Source organism: Paramisgurnus dabryanus, chromosome 19 (assembly GCF_030506205.2).
Source record: "Paramisgurnus dabryanus chromosome 19, PD_genome_1.1, whole genome shotgun sequence".
Classification (NCBI taxonomy): Eukaryota; Metazoa; Chordata; class Actinopteri; order Cypriniformes; family Cobitidae; genus Paramisgurnus; species Paramisgurnus dabryanus.
The window spans coordinates 18184727-18205748 of record NC_133355.1 but is presented as its reverse complement, the minus strand read 5'-3'; the positions used below and the strand labels follow the sequence as shown (position 1 = coordinate 18205748).

The 21022-nt window shown below is 37.4% G+C and overlaps 1 protein-coding gene across 1 annotated transcript in view; it reads right to left on the bottom strand.

Moving 5' to 3' along the window:
- adgrb2 (adhesion G protein-coupled receptor B2) overlaps positions 1 to 21022 on the bottom strand; it is a 363394-nt gene that overhangs the window by 69644 nt on the left and 272728 nt on the right. The window contains exon 17 of the mRNA XM_065292273.2: positions 13385 to 13514. Coding sequence (XP_065148345.1) covers positions 13385 to 13514 — 130 coding nt within the window. The remainder of the gene's footprint in view (positions 1 to 13384; positions 13515 to 21022) is intronic.

Genomic DNA, 21022 nt, shown 5'->3' with positions numbered 1-21022 from the left:
AGAATATAGATTGCATTCAGGACGTGACATTAAATTTTTCTCTGAAGGAAGTGCTTTGTCTTGACAGTGAGTTTTTTATCATGAGACATATGCCATATCATTTTCTTAGCCACAACAGAAGTGTGAACTGTGTGATGTGCACCGCATTGGTGAGTTATATCAGAGGTCAGCAAGGTTGTGTTGAGACAATGTAGCAATCCCAGAAGTCCAGCTAAAGGACTTAATCCTTCTTTTAGTCCGTCCATCTGACAGCTGACATTTAAGCATTACTGTACACTTGGCAATGTAGCCATGTGGTTCATACAGCATACAGAAGCACTCTAGATGTTTTTTAAACCAGATAACATTCAATCTATATGTAAGGGAGATAGGGGCTAGTTGTCACAAGGATAACTCTCAGAAAAAAAAAAAGGTACAAAGGTAGCTGTAAAGCTGGGACAGTTTTCTTTAAATTCCATTTAGGTACACATATAAGTTTGGTACCAATATATCCATTTGATGTACTGATATGCCTTCTTTAGGTAAAAAAGTGTACATTTTAAAAGGCGTGATAGCATTTGGTTCTTTTTCTGACAGCGTATTAACTACTATATAAGGGTTGTGGCCTAGTGTGCATTCATTGAACTGTATCTTTCTTCTGGTCACTGGTGGTCAAAATGTGCCAACAATATTGTTAATACATTGTATTTAAAACTCTTAGCACTCTTTAGTATTTGCCATGCCCTCATTTGGCTTTAATAACATGATGCACTTGTGCTGGCATGAGTCCTACAAGTTTGTACAAAAAATGCTGATCCATGTTATTCCAGCATGTTTGGGAATGATCCAAAGAGCAATGTGCGTCAATAGAAGCAATAAAAAATCTGACTACACAAGACTTAACATGCTCAATAAAACTGTGCTTATTTTGGTAATGACCAAAAAAATAGTGAAAATGTAGAAATAGTAATCAAAGATGTTATTCTGAAACCCTGTATTTTATATGAGGAGCTCTGATGCAAAAGCCTCTAAATGCCACCTTCATCAATAATGAGATAATGATTTGAACTGAATGCTTTCGACATAACTTATACATTTATCAAATACTTTCACTTCAAATTTGCTTAATGCACCTCAGGTCATTAAGAAATACTGGTTTGTTGGTGGAATCCAATAAAAAAATCCTCATGTCAGAAGCAATAGAGGGTTTTGCACTAAATAAAACGGTAACACTTTAAAATAATGTTCTTTGGTTAACATTAGTTAACTGCATTAGTTAACATGAACTAATGATGAACTGCACTTATACAGCATTTATTAATCTTTATTAATGTTAATTTCAACAATTACTATATTACAAATACTTTATTAAAATTTGGTTAACGTTAGTTAATGCACTGTGAACTAACATGAACAAACAATGAACAGTTTTATTTCTATTAACTAACATTAACAAAGATTAATAAATACTGTAACAAAAGAGGCAGTTTCCTGCGGGGTTTAGATTAATCCAGGATTAGAATTTAGTTACATTAAAGCATTTAAGCAGTTTTTACAAACATACCTTACAAAAAAAAAAAAAAAAAAATACTGGTGTGCACCTTGAGACAAAACAATGGCACTTGATATATATTAAGACATATGTTAAGATATGTTAGTACAAGGTGTTTTTAAATCAAAGCAGCTCAAACATGCATTTTAGTCTGAGACTAGGATACACCACGTCCAGGAAACCACCTCTAAACCTATTTCTAAATCACTCTGTTACTTTCAGGAGCCATCACACTCCACATGACTTCTTCTTAAAAAGACACAAGCCTTTTGATTTCATGCAAGGACTTGCATGAATCAGATCTACTGCCCACGGGCAAAACACTTAACATGATGGGTTATAAAGCAGACGTTGAGACGGAAACCAATACCATCATGTGCTCTTTGGAAAACTGTGAAATGGCTAAAGCTTCTAGTTTAAAATGTATTCTGCTGTGGTTTAAAGTGGGCTGTGAATCTAAAGTCTTCATTCATACACTTACAGCTCAATTGGCTTCCTGGTGTGGACTTTTCAGGCTTTATTTTTACCAAATGCACTTTAAGAACAAAGGAACCCTTTGCTTTCTGTGTGGTCGGTAACGATGGCATACCATCAGTGTATTGTGTGATCCCATGTGTGAGCATTTGTTCTCTGCGAGTCTACGAGCATGTTTGCGTACAAAGGAAAGGTAGACGAGGGAAAACGAGGCTATATAAACAGCGCAGAGAGCCAGTCGAGGTGTGCAGGCCTAATGGCTGCAGTGTTTTTATTCAAGCTGGCAGGTGCGCCTATAACAGGTGGTACTAGGAGAGGTGCTGCCAAACTCTCATTCTCATCTTTTGCTTAGCCTATTGTCCTTGGCATATTAATTGCCAACATTATGCCTGTGCCTGCTTTGGTTTGGCACTTCTGACCAGTGCAGTATGCCAGCAGCCTGAAAAATTACTATAGGTTTTGTTTCTTTCATTGAAATGCCACTGGCAGAGCAGATGTGGGGGTGAACTAGAGTGAGAGAGAGAGAGAGAGAGAGAGAGAGAGAGAGAGAGAGAGAGAGATACAAACATAACACGAAATAAAACATAACATTACATAAGTGTATACATTTTTATTGAGTTGTATAGAGATCTGAAACATCAGAAGCTGGCTTTGATGTAAAAAAATACAATTGGAGTAGCTATGAACACAGGGACGCCTGCAGCATAGGCAACTAATATTTTAAAATGCAACAGATATAGTATTGTCACGTCGGGACAAGACTGCATGCATCCGGTGCAGATATATGCTACTTCAGTCAGATCATGCACTAAAGGCACAAAGCTCATGCACGCATGAATCTGACTTTCTCACCCATTTGCCTTTTAGTCCGTCTACATTTTACCCATAAAAGAATTGACTTTTGATGCAAAATCAGTAACACGGCTGCTCCAGGGTACCAATGTCCTGATAAGGCTGTCCTTCCCTTGAGCATTCAAACCTTGAATCTCAATGTGGAAGTATATCGTTCCGGAAATATGGGGGAAATTTAATCACAAGTGTCTACCATTGAGGGGTTACGTGATCATATGTGCCAAGTCCACAGAGAACCGGGTCCGGTGCTGTAGAACCTGTTCTCGTTCATGGGCTCACAGCCCCGAGCGTCCGCACCATAAGCCCTGTCCTAAATAAGCATGTGCCGCAGCTCTCCTCATTTACCATTGGCTCCGGACAGCCGGAGATGGCACGCAAATTACAGAGGGAATTATGGCCCGTCTTTCCTAGCACACCCTAGGGTGAATTGAAGCTCCTAAGCAAATAGGAGTCATGTCTATTTTCAGCTCAGGCACTTTAACCTACTTCTCCATCCTCACGCACCACACAACCACCATTTATCCCTCATCCCTGGCCTCCTCCACACTTTCTCGCTCCGCAATAACTCATTATGACAATAAGTAACACGCTAAGCAGGAGAAGAAGTGCGGAAGAGGGAAAACAACATGGAACCTAACAAGAACTTAGTTAGGCTTGGCATTAATCAAACGGTTGAAATTCTCAGAGGCCACAACTGAGTTCTTAACTAAGTCCAAGGCCGCTGAGACCAGGCCTCGATCTGCTGTTTACATGCATTCCAACCCATTCTCCAAATATACGTACACGTCAGGAGAGACCCGATGCCATTTTAACATACGCTAACGCTATATCTCGAGTTCCCTGGACACTTGTTATCTTTAAAGTGGGCGAGAGAGAATCCTAGAGTGGCGGAAATGTTTGTCACCGCTGTGGTGCATGACGGCAACCCAAAACAGGGTGCTGATCAATCATCAAGCTCCAAACCTACAAGGAGCCTAGACAGGAGCGAGCTGCAGCTTCAGTCGGCCTGGGTATCAGTAAGGCTGATAAGTGGTTAAAATAACATTACACGGAGATTTGTCTTAGGAAAAAACATTCGGATAAATCGTGTAATTAAATGAACATGTAAGCAGGGACGGACGTAAAAAACGAAAATGAGCTGGTATGTGTTTAGCCCAGGAGAGAAGCTATGCTTATTACATTCTGAGGAATCACATCATCTCAACTGGGACTTTAACTAGGCCCAACACTAATGAGAAACACGGGTAGCTCCTTAGCAATTGTGTCAGTGTCACAGTAGAGACTTAGCGTATCACAGATACAACAAACTTATTAACACCTCTAAGATGCCTGCTAGTTTTAGTTTGGTAAACTTTATTGTATTCATCTCTGTGGAGGCGGTGAAGTCTAATTGAAATAGATTTGTGTAACCAAATGACTGAGTCTTGCAGTAGTTAGTTATCATATTTACTGTTACATGTCTAACTACATTTGCAAGGTAGCAAAAGAATACAGAAGGATCTCATGAAATCTCTTGGTGAGCACATTTCTTATTTGGTACATCAAAAGACTCTAATATGAAGCCAATATACACAGTCTGGTTACAAAAACCATGAATTTTTACTTGTTGTTGGTCAGCTGTAGGTGAAATCAAAGTGATCTCATTCCATAGGGCATCGTGTAGTGCAGGATGAGTCTAATATTTTGTTCAGTATTCCCAGAAGAAAGAATTTTGAATGTTTGATTCGGCTAAAAGCGTTCCTGTTTGGAAGAGCATTGTGTTAGCAGCGCAAAGATCATGGGTTTGATCCCCTGGGAACATATAGTGCTTAAAATTATTTATTGTATATGTGTAATGCTCTTTGGATAAAAGTATCTGCCAAATACATACTTCTAAATGTTAAAGGGCACCTATTTCATTGCTAAAAAATGTTAATTTGTGTATTTGGTATAATACAATGTGTTTGCATGGGTTATGGTTAAAAACACATTATTTTACACATACCGTAAATTTTTGTAGCTCCAGTTTACACATGTCTCCTGAAATGCATGGATTTCGTACAATACTTATTTGAAAAGTGCTGTGTTCCTGATTGTCCAGCTAATCTGTACATTGTGATTGGTCTGAATACCTCTGATGTCAGACAGAAATGTGACGCTCTTTACCATGTTTGAAAGATTCGCTCACAATGCAATGCTATCAGGAGTTAACTTACAGGCTGTGAGTCCAAAGCGGGGGGAATTATGATAATGTCGGTCTTCTCTACATCACCAATCCCAGGAAGTAAACTGTTGCCTACAATCCGTGTGCTTGTTGTAGTCCAAGAAAAGAGATTTATGTTGGAGACGATAACTCGAGTCATCTTTTACTTTGGGATTTGTACCTTTTTGCATATCGTTAACATGTACTAATATACACTTACACACCAAAGGAAATTTAAAATCGTGAATTGGACCGTAAGTGGCCTTTAACCTATAGCAGCACAGTGCCATACACTGTCAGATAAAAAGGTTAAAAAAGAAAAGGTCCATAGTCGTCACTGGGGCGGTCCCACTTAAAAAAGTACACCTTTGCTCCTAAAGGGTTCATATTAGTACTCCATATACACATATTGGTACCAAACAGTGCATATTAGTGCCTCAAATGTACATGTTAAAGGGATACTCCACTTTTTTCAAAATATGCTCATTTTCTAGCTCCCCTAGAGTTAAACACTTGATTTTTACCATTTTGTAATCCATTCAGATGATCTCCGGGTCTGGCACTAGCACTTTTAGCATAGCTAAGCACAATACATTGAATCTGATTAGACCATTAGCATTATACTCAAAAAATAACCAAAAAGTTTTGATATTTTTCCCATTTAAAACTTGACTCTTCTGTAGTTTCATCGTGTACTAAGACCGACGGAAAATTAAAAGTTGTGATTTTCCAGGCAGATATGTCTAGGAACTCTACTCTCATTCTGGCGTAATAATCAATTACTGGCGTGTTAGAGATTGAAGAAAAAACATTCCAAATATGTACTTTACAGGGAGATTTTAAATGTATTACGTTTATAAATAGCAAATCATACAGGGATTCCCTAAAGGTCCTGTTTTCCTGTGTATTCGAAGCTACAGTACGATTGTGTTTACAGTGCGCAATAACATGTGGCCATGTTTCCTGTGTAAAAAAAACTCTTATCGTCACCTAACTAGGTAGTAGATGGTTGTAGTCCAAACCATACGTTCCCTCTATTCCTTGTCGGTTGGCATTGAACTTTGAGCTTTATAATTTTGCAGGTATTATTTATGCTGAAACAGCAACATTACACACTAACTAAAGTTTGAAAAGGGAGATCACGAAAATCGGCACCTTTAAGGCTAATTACTCAATCGATTGGGCAACTTAATGATTTGTCAACTGCGTAAATAAACTTTTGTTAACTTAATGATAACATTTTGTATTAACTCCACACCTTTAAATATCTTTGTAGTAAGTGCTTCCCAGTACATACAAAATAGATTGAGACACAAGACCTTAAAAGCATACAGTATCACATCTGACAGTCTTACAGATGCAGATTTCTGACAGTATGTAGACAGTTATACCAGTGGGTGCTCTTTTATATGGAGTGGATGTCCTGTCGATATAATGTTTATCTCAGCTACATACGTGTTTATCTGTGGTTCTGTTGGCCTGTATATAAGATCGGTCAACAAGCCTGAGGCAGATTAGAACCAATACAGATTCGCAGATACCAAGAAAAGGTCTTCGTCCTTCAACCAACCAGACAATACGTTTGTTAGTATGCAGGGCAGGTAGGCGTACTGTTCAAAATGTGCCCGTGTATGTCTTTGTGTTTTTCTGTGCTAAAGGAGGTAATAACTGCAGGGTTTTGGCAGGCGCTGTCATGTGCATGTTTGTCTGCTTTTGAGGGCCTCTTGTTTAGTACTGCGTGATGATAAATCAGTTCAATGTCATTACGCTGTATGGAAAAACTGACAGTACAAATCGTTACGGCCTAAAAAAACAATATATCTTCTCAGAGCCTCCCATCATCCATCACTGAGTTACAGATCACCACTGAACTTGTGAGTCCTATGAGCCTAGCATGTTAACTATCAATGTAAAAAATTTGCTGTGATTTATGCAGCTGGTTGACAGGTTTTTATTGTAATTTAAATTTAAAATGTTATTTACTGGCAACAGTTTGTTCAAAGATAAATGAACATTAAAAGTCTTTGTCTCTAGAGAATAAAACTATAAAACAATAGCCTCATGCAAAGCATTCTGGGAACCAGAAATCCTCTAATGTAAATTAAGGGTCTATTTTAAATAAAATGGACCTCTTAACCTTGGAAAATAGCAGTGATTTGCTCTGTGAAAAAGACAGCAGGGGATAAACAGGATCAGTGGTTGATAGCAGCTCTTCTAAAGACGGCCTGTAATGACAGAAGCTTATGCCACATTCCACCCTCCCTCTCCATTAAACATGAGGGTTAATCCATCAGTGTACCTCATTCGGTTTTCCTGTCAACCACTATATCTTTCCCTTTTTCTCATTTCCATATGTGAATTTTTTGTTATATACGGGCTCAAACAGAAATATAGCAATGTACACATTTTCAGTTTAAAAATAAGAAATACATTTTTGTCAGTAGGCATACACAGATCTTACATTCTGTAAACTATTTGTTTTAAAATGTTTTTGATTATACAAAAACAATACAATAAAACATTTCCTCATCAACAGTACAAAAATTGTTAAGAAAATCATGAATGGACTGGAGTCATAAACAGATTCCCATCCCCATCTGTGGTCCATCAAACATCACACATTCCCGACACATGTTCATGCTGACGCGAATTCATAGTTCTCTCACACTATAGTCCCTCAACAAAACAACAATACAACCCTTGAACATGTTGCTAAGACTAGGATTGAAATGCTGTTTCCATCTTTACTGACACTCCTCAACAACAAAGCCCAGGATCTCCAGACTTGATCTATAATACTGAGAAGATACCACAGAGTCTTGGGGGAGCAGCAGATGAAGAACATGAGATGAATGTTCAGCCATTGAATGGATGTGTTCAGACTGCTGGATATTTGTCAGAGCAACCGTTGGACCACATAATCTTAAAAGTTTTCCTTCAGAAGTTCACAGAATCAAAACCTATTCACTGTACGAATGTCTCTTGTTTATGGTGTTGGACTAGCATGGCTATGTTTTTAACCAGCAAACACAGCTTAAAAAAGTCTATGGTGCCATACTGGCAAAGTTAAAATGCTTAAAGGGACAGTTCACATAAAAAGATGATTCTATCATGTTGAAAACAAACCTGTATAATTGTATTTTTTTCTGCTGAACACAAAGGAAAATGTTGGCAGCAAGTTTTGGAGCAGTCCTGGCTTCCACAGTATTTTTTATTCTTGTTTGATTACAAATATCTTCATTTATGTTCTCATTGTTTGTTTAATGTGTGTACAGTACCATTGCTTAGATATGTGTGTCTGATGCCTAGATAGGCAGCTCACTAAGTTTCAAAAAGCATCTTTTGTGTCTGTCTGCATTTTTTAAGAGAGCTACTGTATGGCCATGACAAGCTTCACTAAGTGTGTTCATGTAATAGTTACTATACAGGGCTGATGAAGGACATTAAAATGCTGATGATGACCCATGCATAACCAGGCTAATGGATTGACACTGCTACTGTGTGGTTACTTTGCAGACCGATGTCAGCCAATGGACTGACATAATGTAAAAATAAAGGGTCAATAATGACCCACAGCCTGGGTTACTGGGTAGATTTGGGTGACAAATATAAATCTTTTAGTGTCTGTGGTTTTCATTTTCTGGTAGGAAGCAAAACTGTTTTCAGTAAGGGCACAGCATTAAAGGATAAGTCCATTTCCTTAAAAGAAAAATCCAGATAATTTACTCACCACCATGTCATCCAAAATGTTGATGTCTTTCTTTGTTCAGTCGAGAAGAAATTATGTTTTTTGAGGAAAACATTGCAGGATTTTTCTAATTTTAATGGACTTTAATAGAGCCCAACATTTAATACTTAACTCAACACTTAATCTTTTTTTTTAACGGAGTTTCAAAGGACTCTAAACGATCCCAAATGAGGCATAAGGGTCTTATCAAGCAAAACGATTGTCATTTTTGACAATAAAAATAACAAATATACACTTTTAAATCACAACTTCTCGTCATCTAGATCCGGTCGTGATACGTCAGCACGACCCCACGCAATACGTCATGACGTCAAGAGGACACAGAGGACGAACGCGAAACTAAGCCCCAGTGTTTACAAGTGTTGAGAAAGAGGACCGTTCCTACGTTGTTGTATGTCAACTGATACTAATTTATGTCTTTGTGTCAGTTTATTGTTTACAATGGTCCGCAAATGTGCGTTTTATATATGTAACACGTGACCTCCCACGTCACTACGCATTTACGTTAGGTCGCGCTGGACTTGACCTAGACAAAAAGTTGTGGTTTAAAAGTACATATTTTTTATTTTTCTTGTCAAAAATGACAATCGTTTTGCTAGATAAGACCCTTATGCCTCGTTTGGGATCGTTTGTAGACCTTTGAAACTCCGTTGAAAAAAAAACGTTAAGTGTTGAGTTAAGTATTAAATGGAATATTCCTTTAACTGTCACTCGTTCCTCCTAAGGAACACCTGAGTTTACTTCAATATTTTGGATGTAAATGTCTATCGAATCATGACAAACTATATATTGCTGGAAAGGTCTAAGCCTCTAGAACACACATATCTTCAGTGTTTTAGAAAATAAATTATGTAGTGAGAGTAAGCGATTCATTTATGATAAGAGTGTGCCTCAAAACATTGATAATCCTGCTAAATGTCACTCTCCCACTAGCAGGACGCCAACAATTACTCTAGAGTTGTGCATATGAATATCTAAACTTGCCAAACTATATATCGTTGGAAAGCTCTAAGAGTGTAGTTGTTATATTTCATCAGAATTTTCGGAAAATTATGACTTAGTGTCATGGGACACAGGTGGGCCCAATTTGTTATTACACCTATTCTAAATGCTAAAAAACCTTGACAAACTATATATCACTGGAAAGCTCTAAGAGTGTAGTTTTCATTTATCATCACCATTTTGGGGATAAAATGATATTGTGAGAGTCAGTTTGTAAAAGATCATGGGCCCACAGGTGGGGCCAATTTGTTTATACATATTTCGAACACTAAAACCCTGTTCTAAACCCAAAAAACCTTGACAAGCTATATATCATTGGAAAGCCCCCAGAATGTAGTTTTCATATTTCTAAGTCATCTGATGATAGAAATTATGTAGTGACAGTTTTTGTTACATGACCCTGCCCTCCATAGCAATGCATATTATATATTTATAACACTACATCCTATTACAAATCTTCAAAAATGTTTTGTTTCATGTTTCAAAACCTTTTAGCAGTAATAATAATGCAGTGACACTTGAAATTTGGATCACAACTACTTGATGTTTACAAAAATTGGGGGGGGGGAAACATTTAAATTTGTATTATTTATAAAAATATTTATATATTTATAAAATTAATATGTTATTGCATTATTTTTAATTATTATTATTATTTTAATTTTCACCTACATACACTTCAGTGAAAAACCTTATATTGTCTTCTTGAAACAAGAAGATCCCTCAAAAGGGGTGGGTGCAGTAAATAGGTTAAAGAAAAAAGCGTGTTTGTTATTATAAAACATAAGAGAATTGCCTTCATTAATATCACACAAGCACTACTCAATACTCAATGTACTCAAAACAGCACTGTGTGACAGATGATCCACATTCGTGGTAAAGGCCATTGTGATTATATAGCTTTAGATTACTAATACAATTGCTGGTTCAATAAGATGACCTAGTATTGCCCTTGAGCAAGACACTGGCAGGGAAAAAGCAATTTTGCTATTTCATTTGAAGTAACTACAAAGCTAAGATCATATTCCATCTTTTCCTTTTCAATCAGTTTTGAGATTTTTTCTTAAATCAGATAAGACACGCGACGAATCCCTGTTGTAGGGCACTTCAGCTAAAGTCAAATGAAAACAGCGCCTTACACAGAGAAAAAGACATAATACGGTTGCAATGGTTGCTTGTGATAATAACCTGAATGTGTTCTTAATGGTAACTCATTGTGCATATGCTTGTTAACAAAAAGCATCAAACAGAACAAGAAAACAAAGAAATCTTCACTTAACATGGATAATGTTAGGTCTGGTCTAATAAAAGGTACAGTGAGCAGTTCTTATTACTCTTTTTAGAGTACTTTCCCCTAGGTGTGATTGAGTGCAGAAGCACATTCAGTAATAATACAAAAAGATGAAGAGAATTCATGAATTATAAGCCGAGTTTAGCCAGTCGCTGTCTGTGCTGTACACCAGAGAGCTGAAATGTCTCTTTGCTGCTTTCATGACAATTCCTATTCCAAAAGACTTTCCTACTTCTTAAATCTTGTTGACTTCCTACAAAAACCTACAAATTGCTATTTAATTGTTTCTGTCTTTTTCTCAAGTAAAGCTATTGTACAGCTACAGAAGACGTATCAAAATTATTGTTATGTGCATCATCTTATTCCCAATCCATCTATTTTGTGTTCCTCTAGAAAAAAAACATAATAATATGGGTTTGGAATAACATAAGGGTGAGTAAATTAAATCATAAGTTTCAATCTCGGGTGAACTAAACTCTTAATATCTCTCCAGCAAAGAAGAAGCTGCTTTTCATTTATTTATTTAGTTTGGGATATTTCAAAAGCTATTTTCTATAATCAAAACTGTTTATGTATTATTTCAATCCAGTAAGTTTAAAGAATATAAAAGAAATACGCAGGCCTACTGACAAAAAGGTCATTCGTTTTAGTTTCAATGTAAGTGCAACTGCATTTACTCAACAAACATTAAAAACCTCAAAAAAGTGGTTTCATTATTCCACTAAAAAGTCAAAACACAGCTTATAATTTTCACAGCAGTTGCTCAGTTGCTTTGAACAAAAGCCTCCTCAAAAGAAGTAAGCCTAAATTTTTATTTCTAAACCTTTGACAATACCGAAGTTGCAAACTGTACTGTCAAAAAACTTTCCTCTATTTTTATATTTGTAATATTACTCTGTAGTTTTTAGGATTGACATTGCATCTATATTACCTCCCAGTGGTATATGCCCCTGACTGTGCAATATTGTATCTGATGGGAAGCACTACTCTCTCTCTCTCTCTTTCTCTCTCTCTCTGAATGTGTGTGTCAGTCAGGCACGCTGGTGTCAGTGATAGCGTCAGCCACCGGCACGTGGTCCAGCTCCTGTGGATTGTGACTGGTCACCATATCTACACTCTCCGCCCCACATTGCTTGTTCCTCGGGCAATTCTCCATCTCCCAGCATTCCCTGTCTCTGCCATGCATATCAATCACTTTAATGGGTTGCTTTCAGAAAAAAAAATACACCCAGCTGAACTAAAGTGGGTCAGTATCCTTTTATTGGTGATGTCGGAGAGGGGAGGGAGGGGGAAAAGTCAAAAGTGAGCGAGATAAATATGTATATAGAGAGATGGACAGATATATCTAAAGAGAGAGAGAGAAAGAGAGAGAGAGATGTATGGAACCTACAGTGGTAGTACAGAGAGCTTGGTGCAGCTGGTGGGCCTGTAGTCGCCTTTTTTCCATTAAGTAAAAAGAGGGCACAGGTTCAATACAGCAAGCTGAGGCAGGCTCATTAACCCGCATAGCTAAAAGCTACATTGCATATTCAATGATTGGTGTCTAGTACTATTCAGCATTGACACAGCTATGTTTGCTAAAAACTTAATACTAAAATTAATTGTAAAAAGATAAAAACAAGCACTTAAGCTCTTTTTTTCACTACTGACATAAAAATGTAAATGTATACACTCACCAATGCAAAAGTAATATTAAAAGTAGTTAAGTGCAAGTGTTAAAATGGCAACACTTTCATATTTTGTCAATACGGTCACATTATCATTTTTTACGATCAATTTACGATCAACATCATTTAGTGCATTTTTCTTTAAAAAACAATACACTTCACATTTAGAAAAATCCTGTTTTAGTGAGATTAATATTCATAATGTTAAAAACTGAAAATTCTGTTTAATGGCTTTCAAATTATACATATGAAAAAGACAAAGGTTGACACATTATGCATACCATGATATATTAAACACCTGGTCAACCATCTGCTGAAATTTATGTTTTGTACAATCCAGCACACTATGGGGGCAGACGGCATTTCTGAGCATGCCTAAAATGTCATGCCAACAGCGGAGTTAGTCACAATCTAATACATTTACCCTTTCAACATCATATCACCAAAACGCACATTGTTACTTATTTAATCTGTGGCACAGCATACCGATCTACTTCAGCTCTTTTACAAACAACAACTTTCTTAATGTTATCATGCCTTCTAGTTATTTTCCAAGGGATCCTAGAGCATCAGGTCCCACCTCGTGTGCACATGCTTCGGTGCAATGTGATGTCATAAAGTTAAATATGTCACTCACCGGTTCCTTAGCTTTCTGTGCTAAAACTGCGAAGGTGGACAGCTTGCTGCACAGGCATTTGGTGTGGGAGAGTGCCGGCGACGGAAGCGTTTGGCAGCTTTCTGTGTCCCAGTTTTCCTCGCCAGCCTCTCTGTTGATAGGGTACAGCGACAACACACACACAGAAAAAAAATGAATTAATGGGACGTTCTGTAAGTGGCCGTATTTGAGTGTAGTGCATTGACCGCTACCTTGCAAACTATATTTGTTGATTATAAACCCACTCCAAATCCTCTCAGCCTCAACAGCTCTCAAGTCCAATGATCTTGCTTTAATAATCACCATCACCCTATTTATCTGGATTGTGTGTGAGTGCTTGTCACACTTCTAGTCTAATTTTATTCAGTCTTTATAAAGTATATTATGCAAAAATGTAGTAAGGCTGTATTTGTTAAAAAAATGTTAATACATTAAGTAACATGAACCAACAATGATCAATATAGCTTTTAGCATGAATGAATCTTTGTTAATGTTAATGCGAATACAGTTAACATACAGTTAACTAAGATGAACAAATGCAGTAGATTGAAGTATTGTGCATTGTTAGTTCAAGTTATCTAATGTTAACAAACACAACTTCTACACCTCACTTGCTAGGATCAAATCATATTGGATCACACATCCGGGCTACTTTACTGATACTTTGATCACTTATAGTATAACACGTCTTATCTGAGAAAAGCACACAATCTGAGCAATTCTCATCATGTCAGCCAAAAACCACACACTCACAGTCCTCTTACAAATCATCTGAACCAGAAATCTCTTGCTGTGTCTGAATTAGCCTCGTCGTCCCTTAAATAGTGCACTATTCATTCTTAGTTGTGTCTGAAATCATAGTGGACATTATTGAGTGCACTTATTCAATCCCACAATGCACCACAATAACGATTGGACAACTGATGTACACTCACAGCTAGCCGCTACTCAAGTTTTGATTAACTCCTATATAAGTTGACTAATGTAGGGAATACTCAATGATGGTATGGAGGGCTATTTCTGACACAGCCTTTAACTGTACCCCATTATTCCTGGACCTCTAAACTGTTAGCAAAACTTTCTCCAATAATACTTATATTTGATCACCTGTAATGCTTACAGCTCACTTGCAAAGTTAACAACACTGACACTGTTCAGACGAAATTCAATTTCTGATAAATGTGATAAATTTAACCAGCAATTCAACAAAAAAGAAGCTAAAATAATGAACTAATAAAAGAAGCCCATTGAAAATTCAGCTTTAGTTCTGATTTTCCAAAATAAATTAGAAAAAATGTGGTGAGAACATAACATTGCAATCACAGACATTCATATCAGGATTGAAGTTCTTATAGGAAAACAATAGGTAATTTGCCTCACTATTTTTACAGAGGGTACGTGAACGCAGACGTTTTTGATTCAGACGGAATTAAGATCACAAAGTACGTCACTGCAAAACAAATTGGCCTCCTCCGGGTAACCCAGCCTGTTTTATCACTGACCCCACTGAGAAACAAGCAGGAAATAGCTGCTTTACCAGAAGGTCATTATGGAAAGGGAACAGATTCTTCTCTACACAGAAACGAAGATTAGGGTGAGAAGAGAGAAAATGGGGAACACATTGTATCATTACTTTGTGATGGATAATGCGAGGCTTATGACATGAAGGCTGTTCACCATTCTTTCAGTATTTCAGACCTTCAGCACCTTGCACTAAATAATCTAAATAAACATCCCTTACAAACCTAGAAAAAACAACTGCTCCTGTTCCAAAATACACACAAGGTACACCTGTCACACCTGCTAATGGCAAGTGATACAAAATATATATTTTGCTACCATGGCAATGCAATTATTTAGTTGACTTTTCAATGCATATTGGTAAGAAACAGCATGGTATACAAGATGACTCTCTGTGACACCGCACCTGTCACAACAAAAATAATATTTAGACGCACCATGGTTTTGTTTCTAATATTTTCTGTGACTGCTTAATATTGTGGAAAATATTTTACATTTCTGGAGGATAAAAAGGAAAAAGTCTGATGGTAAATTGTCCACTGAAGACAAGCGAATCACAGTGTTCTTTACAAGACATGCATATTTTTGAATTGCATCACAAGCTACTTTACAATTCAACAAACTTTTAATTTGTATGTAGGGGTACAGATTCTTAAACAAAATAAATGCAAACAATGCAAAACTCAATTTTGTATTCAAGTTGATCCTCAGATTAAACTTCACACTTTAAAGAACCTTTAATCATTCATTAAGCTGTCCTTGATAAGAGTAATGAATGATTTTGCTGTGCTAAGTAAAAACTGTGTTTGAAACGGTTCCCTCGTACACTCATTCACTATTCCATATGGGGAATGACAATAGGCTTTATGCCCAGCTGCACTACTTCCTGAACTTCAGCCAGCTACTTGTTTCCTGTCTGCCATTATTGGACAAACTGATTAATCCAGGTGTGCCTGACCTCAGTAGTCACAAACAAACTGATTAATCCAGGTGTGCCTGACCTAAGTAGTCACAACAACAATAATCAGACACACCTGGATTAATCAGTTTGTCCAATAAAGGAAGTTCAGGAAGTAGTGCAGCTGGGCATAAAGCCTATTGAGTCCACTATATGGGAAAGAAGCAAATGAATATGAATGAGCAATTTGGGACACTGACGTAAATACCATGCGTCATATAGATGTCGCAGAGGTTCGTCATAAACCCTTACACCTGTGTGGCTTTATTGATTGTACTGTGAAATGGTAAAGTTTACTTTCTTACTGTTTTTCACATTTGTCATGTGTATTGTATTAGTTGATTATAAAGAGAGCAAAACAACTGCTTATCATATTTATTTACTGCTGTTTATTTATTGTTTAATAAAAATGTGTATTATATTTTGAATAAAAGATATCTCAATTATTTTTTATTTGTTTATTTTCAAAGAGTAGAAAATAACTGACAACAAGAAGTAACAAAAGTGTATAAGCGTAAATTTATGGTGTTTACTGTCAGTATCCTTCAGCTGATTCCAGTTACGCGTTCGTCTCCCGTTGCATCATGGGAAATACGAGTGAGCGAGTGTACATCCAACGTACCCTCAAAATCAGAGTGCATTGTGGGTAAAAAGTAGTGAACAAATGTAGGGAATTAAGTTGTTCACTTAGGTTTCAGACACCACTACAAAATGGCCGACACCCGATATAGTGCACTGTATAGTGGATAGGGAGCGTTTTTGGACACAGCTCAAGTCTTAGGAAAGCTCATAAACTGTATAAAGTTAAAGTCGGACTCTACTTAAAAATTATGTCAATTGGTAAACCAAAAAAAAAAATTGATTTAAAAAAGTAAAATAATTTTTAAGTGTTACCGATTAAAGTATTTTTTTTAAGTACATCCAACTTTCCCCTTTACGAGAATCAATGAACAAATCAGTTCTTTGTGGTGAACAGATTCAAAAGATTTGAATCACAAAGAACCCTTTTTATCTTTTATGCTATATCAACTAAACAGGAGAATACCTAGGAGAATAGTGAATAACAGCATATAATATATACAGCAGCGAGCCTGTAGCCTGTACAGCACTGTTAAGTTGCTGCTAAATGCATAAATGTAAACGTGGATGAGGAACTACATGATTACAATGCATTTATTCTTTTATGCTGGTCATTTTATTTTATGGAGTAAAGCTGGTACAGAATGAAGTTGATATATTAGTTCTTACACGTATCTTTTACACTTAAAGGGTTATGAGTGTGAAAACCTTATATGCAGCGAAAGTAAAATTATAATACACTGTCGATGTATCATTTTAACAACACAAAAACTGGGAAAGGGCTATATAAAAATATAGTCCTATACTGTAATTATTTAACCTTTAAAAACAGTTGCTGACTTGTTTAATAATTAATTACAGTGATGGAATGATGCTATTCTGTTCTATTAAGTATGGCAGATCACAGCCAAGCATGTGCAAATAAACAGTGGGCACATCTTATAGTAAATTTCCTATTTTATGCTGTGATTTTCTGCAGCATTCAATTACATTTAACAATAAGATATTTTTATTCTTGGCATCAACGTCAAGTGCAACACATCCATGTTTGTGTTTTCATCTCAGTCTCTCTCTCATAAACATTCACAGCCTTTACCACATATGCTCACACAGTAAGTTATTAATGAATAAAAACCCAACCTATATGCAATACAAGTGCAATCTTTCTCTAGCTTTGATCTGTGGATTGACATCTTAGAAGTAGTTGATCTGAGCTGACTCCCAGTACTTTTTAGGACCACCACCGATGAGGTTCCAAGTGAGCCAAACTGATGTTACGTGTAAACACTGCAGATCACTGATTGGTCGGAGAGAATAGTCACTAGCAGCATTGCTGCTTAACACAAGATTACCCTTGTGCGGTGTCAATCAAACAAGCAATGTCGTCATCTGTGCTATGTTGTACAAGATCCCATTTTTAGTGGTGAAAAACATCTACAGTACATGCAGAGAATCATTGCTCCATTGCTCCTGTGTTGTACCTTTCTTTGTTGTGTTTAGATTGATGTTACGGCAGCAGAGACAGCGCAACGGTACGTCTATAATCCCCCCATTATATTATATTATATTATATTATAAATGAAAATCGTGTTGATGTCAAAACACAACGTAACCTTATCCTAACCCTAAAACCCAACGTCGGGACTGACATCAAAACCCAATGTAAAACTCACGTCAAACCCCAACTTCGGATGTCAAAACCCAACATCGAACTGACGTCAAAACTTAACGTCGGACTGATGTCAAAACCCAACGTCAAACTGATGTCAAAACCCAACATGACGTCAAAACCCAACATTGAACTGACGTCAAAACCCAACGTCGGCGTGACTTCAAAACCCAACATCGAACTGACATCAAAACCTAACATTGAACTGATGTCAAAACCCAACATCGGCGTGACATCAAAACCCAACGTCGGACTGATGTCAAAACCCAACGTCGGACTGATGTCAAAACCCAACGTCGGACTGACGTCAAAACCCAACGTCGGACTGACGTCAAAACCCAGTGTCGAACTGATGTCAAAACTCAACGTCGGACTGATGTCAAAAACCAACATTGAACTGACGTCAAAACCCAACGTCGGCGTGACTTCAAAACCCAACATCGAACTGATGTCAAAACCCAACATTGGGGTGACATCAAAACCCAACGACGAACTGACGTCAAAACACAACGTCGGACTGATGTCAAAAACCAACATTGAACTGACGTCAAAACCCAACGTCTGCGTGACTTCAAAACCCAACATCGAACTGATGTCAAAACCCAACATTGGGGTGACATCAAAGAAGCCTGCGTGCCTGCTCAAGCCTGCGTGCCTGCTCAAAGAAGTTGTTTCTTTTTCCGCCTTTTTTTAATTTTATTTAATATGTATGTACATTATGTGGAATAGCCATTTCTTCCAACGTCACGCAGACGTTGGGTTTTGACGTCAGTTCAATGTTGGTTTTTGACATCAGTCCGACGTTGTGTTTTGACGTCAGTTCGTCAAAACACAACGTCGGACTGATGTCAAAAACCAACATTGAACTGACGTCAAAACCCAACGTCTGCGTGACTTCAAAACCCAACATCGAACTGATGTCAAAACCCAACATTGGGGTGACATCAAAACCCAACATTGAACTGATGTCAAAACCCAACATCGAACTGACATCAAAACCCAACATTGAACTGACGTTAAAACCCAACGTCGGCATGACTTCAAAACCCAACATTTAACTGATGTCAAAACCCAACATCGGCGTGACATCAAAACCCAACGTCTGACTGACGTCAAAACCCAACGTCGGACTGACGTAAAAACCCAACGTCGGACTGACGTCAAAACCCAATGTCGAACTGACGTCAAAACTCAACGTCGGACTGATGCAAATCCCAACATCGGACTGACATCAAAACCCAATGTCGAACTGACGTCAAAACCCAACATTGAACTGACGTCAAAACCCAATGTCGGCGTGACTTCAAAACCCAACATCGAACTAATGTCAAAACCAAACATCGAACTGATGTCAAAACCCAACATCGGACTGATGTCAAAACCCAACAATTGATCAATAAAGGTGTATCAGCAAAATATTGTTCCAGTTCCTCTCAGGGACACACACCTGTTAGGAAAATCTCTGTAATGAAGTACCATAAACAAAGGTTTCTATCATATTTTCCGGACTATAAGTCGCTCCGGAGTTTGAGTCACATCAGTCAAAAATGCATTTTGACGAGATAGTCGAACTTGACTATACGTTACATTTATTTAGAAAATAAATTCACAAAATCCAAGCTGAAGAACAGACATTTAATCTGGAAAGGCAGTTATTCAACTAAACAATAGCACAGAACAGCAGGCTGAATAGGTGTCCGTACATGTTAAAGTAACATAAACAGTTATTTACACGATACACAATAGCATACAAAACATACCTGGGAAGCTGAATAGGCTAAATTAACACCGCAATCCAAATCAAGTTCAAAAAGGTCCCCAAGTCATTCAGCGTCACTGAATCCATTGTATTACATGAATACAGAAGCAACATAGAGCGGACTCTCGCGGCTGTAGACGGTAATGGTTTCTAGGTTCATATGAAATAATTTTGATGTATAAGTCACACCTGACTATAAGTTCCAGGACCCGCCAAACTATGAAAAAAGTGCGACATATAGTCAAAAAAATATGGTATGAATGAATTCTTGATCAACCATTCTCACCAGAAAGATTGTGTTGGTTCACCAGCCTTAGCACATATTCACATTTTACATTTAGGTATATCATCAAATAAATCCTTTTTTTAAATAAGTCCGAAACAATTATATTGATGTAAAATTGATGCCTTAATCTGCTCGAAAGCATGACCTCATTAGCTGTTCAAATGCTTTGAATACAGCAGCCCACTGTGTACATACTGTCTCAATACACTAGAGTAAACACACTCTCCAAACCTGTTCGCATCTCCCTCACCACTGCTTGTGCTACTGAAGTGCTCTCTCATGTTTTTAACACTAGTTACAACATTTCCCTTGGATATTTAATGTAGAGACTTTAAATGCATAGTCCGTCCAACAGCTTTCTCTTTGTCACAAAAGCAACTCTAAATGTTTAAAACAAGCTAACATATGGAGAATGAAATGCCACAGCAGTCATTTCTCGCCTTTCTGTATGCAAGCGCGACTTCATTATTTAATTAGCACATGCTGTGATAGGTTTAATGAACCAGCAGCATGCTTCAGTCTGGCTTCACATCATCAATGGCCTGGCCCATGTTTGTGTTTAGGAGTCTGATTAAATGTCCAAATCTTCAGTGACAGTTGGGGGGGATCAGATTACAGACCAGACCAAATTGATTTTGTTCCCTTTTGTTTTTAAAATCCACTACAAGATATATTCTTTCAAACCATGGAAGGTAAACACCAGATAAACACTGACAAGCGTGATCAAGCCGCTGTGGATAAAAGGAGCCATCAACCGGACAAAGCATGGCGGGTTAGTTCAGAACAAAGTATAGCATGAAAGCAAAATATGCGCCTCAGACAAACAAATTAAATGTGGATGTTGAAAG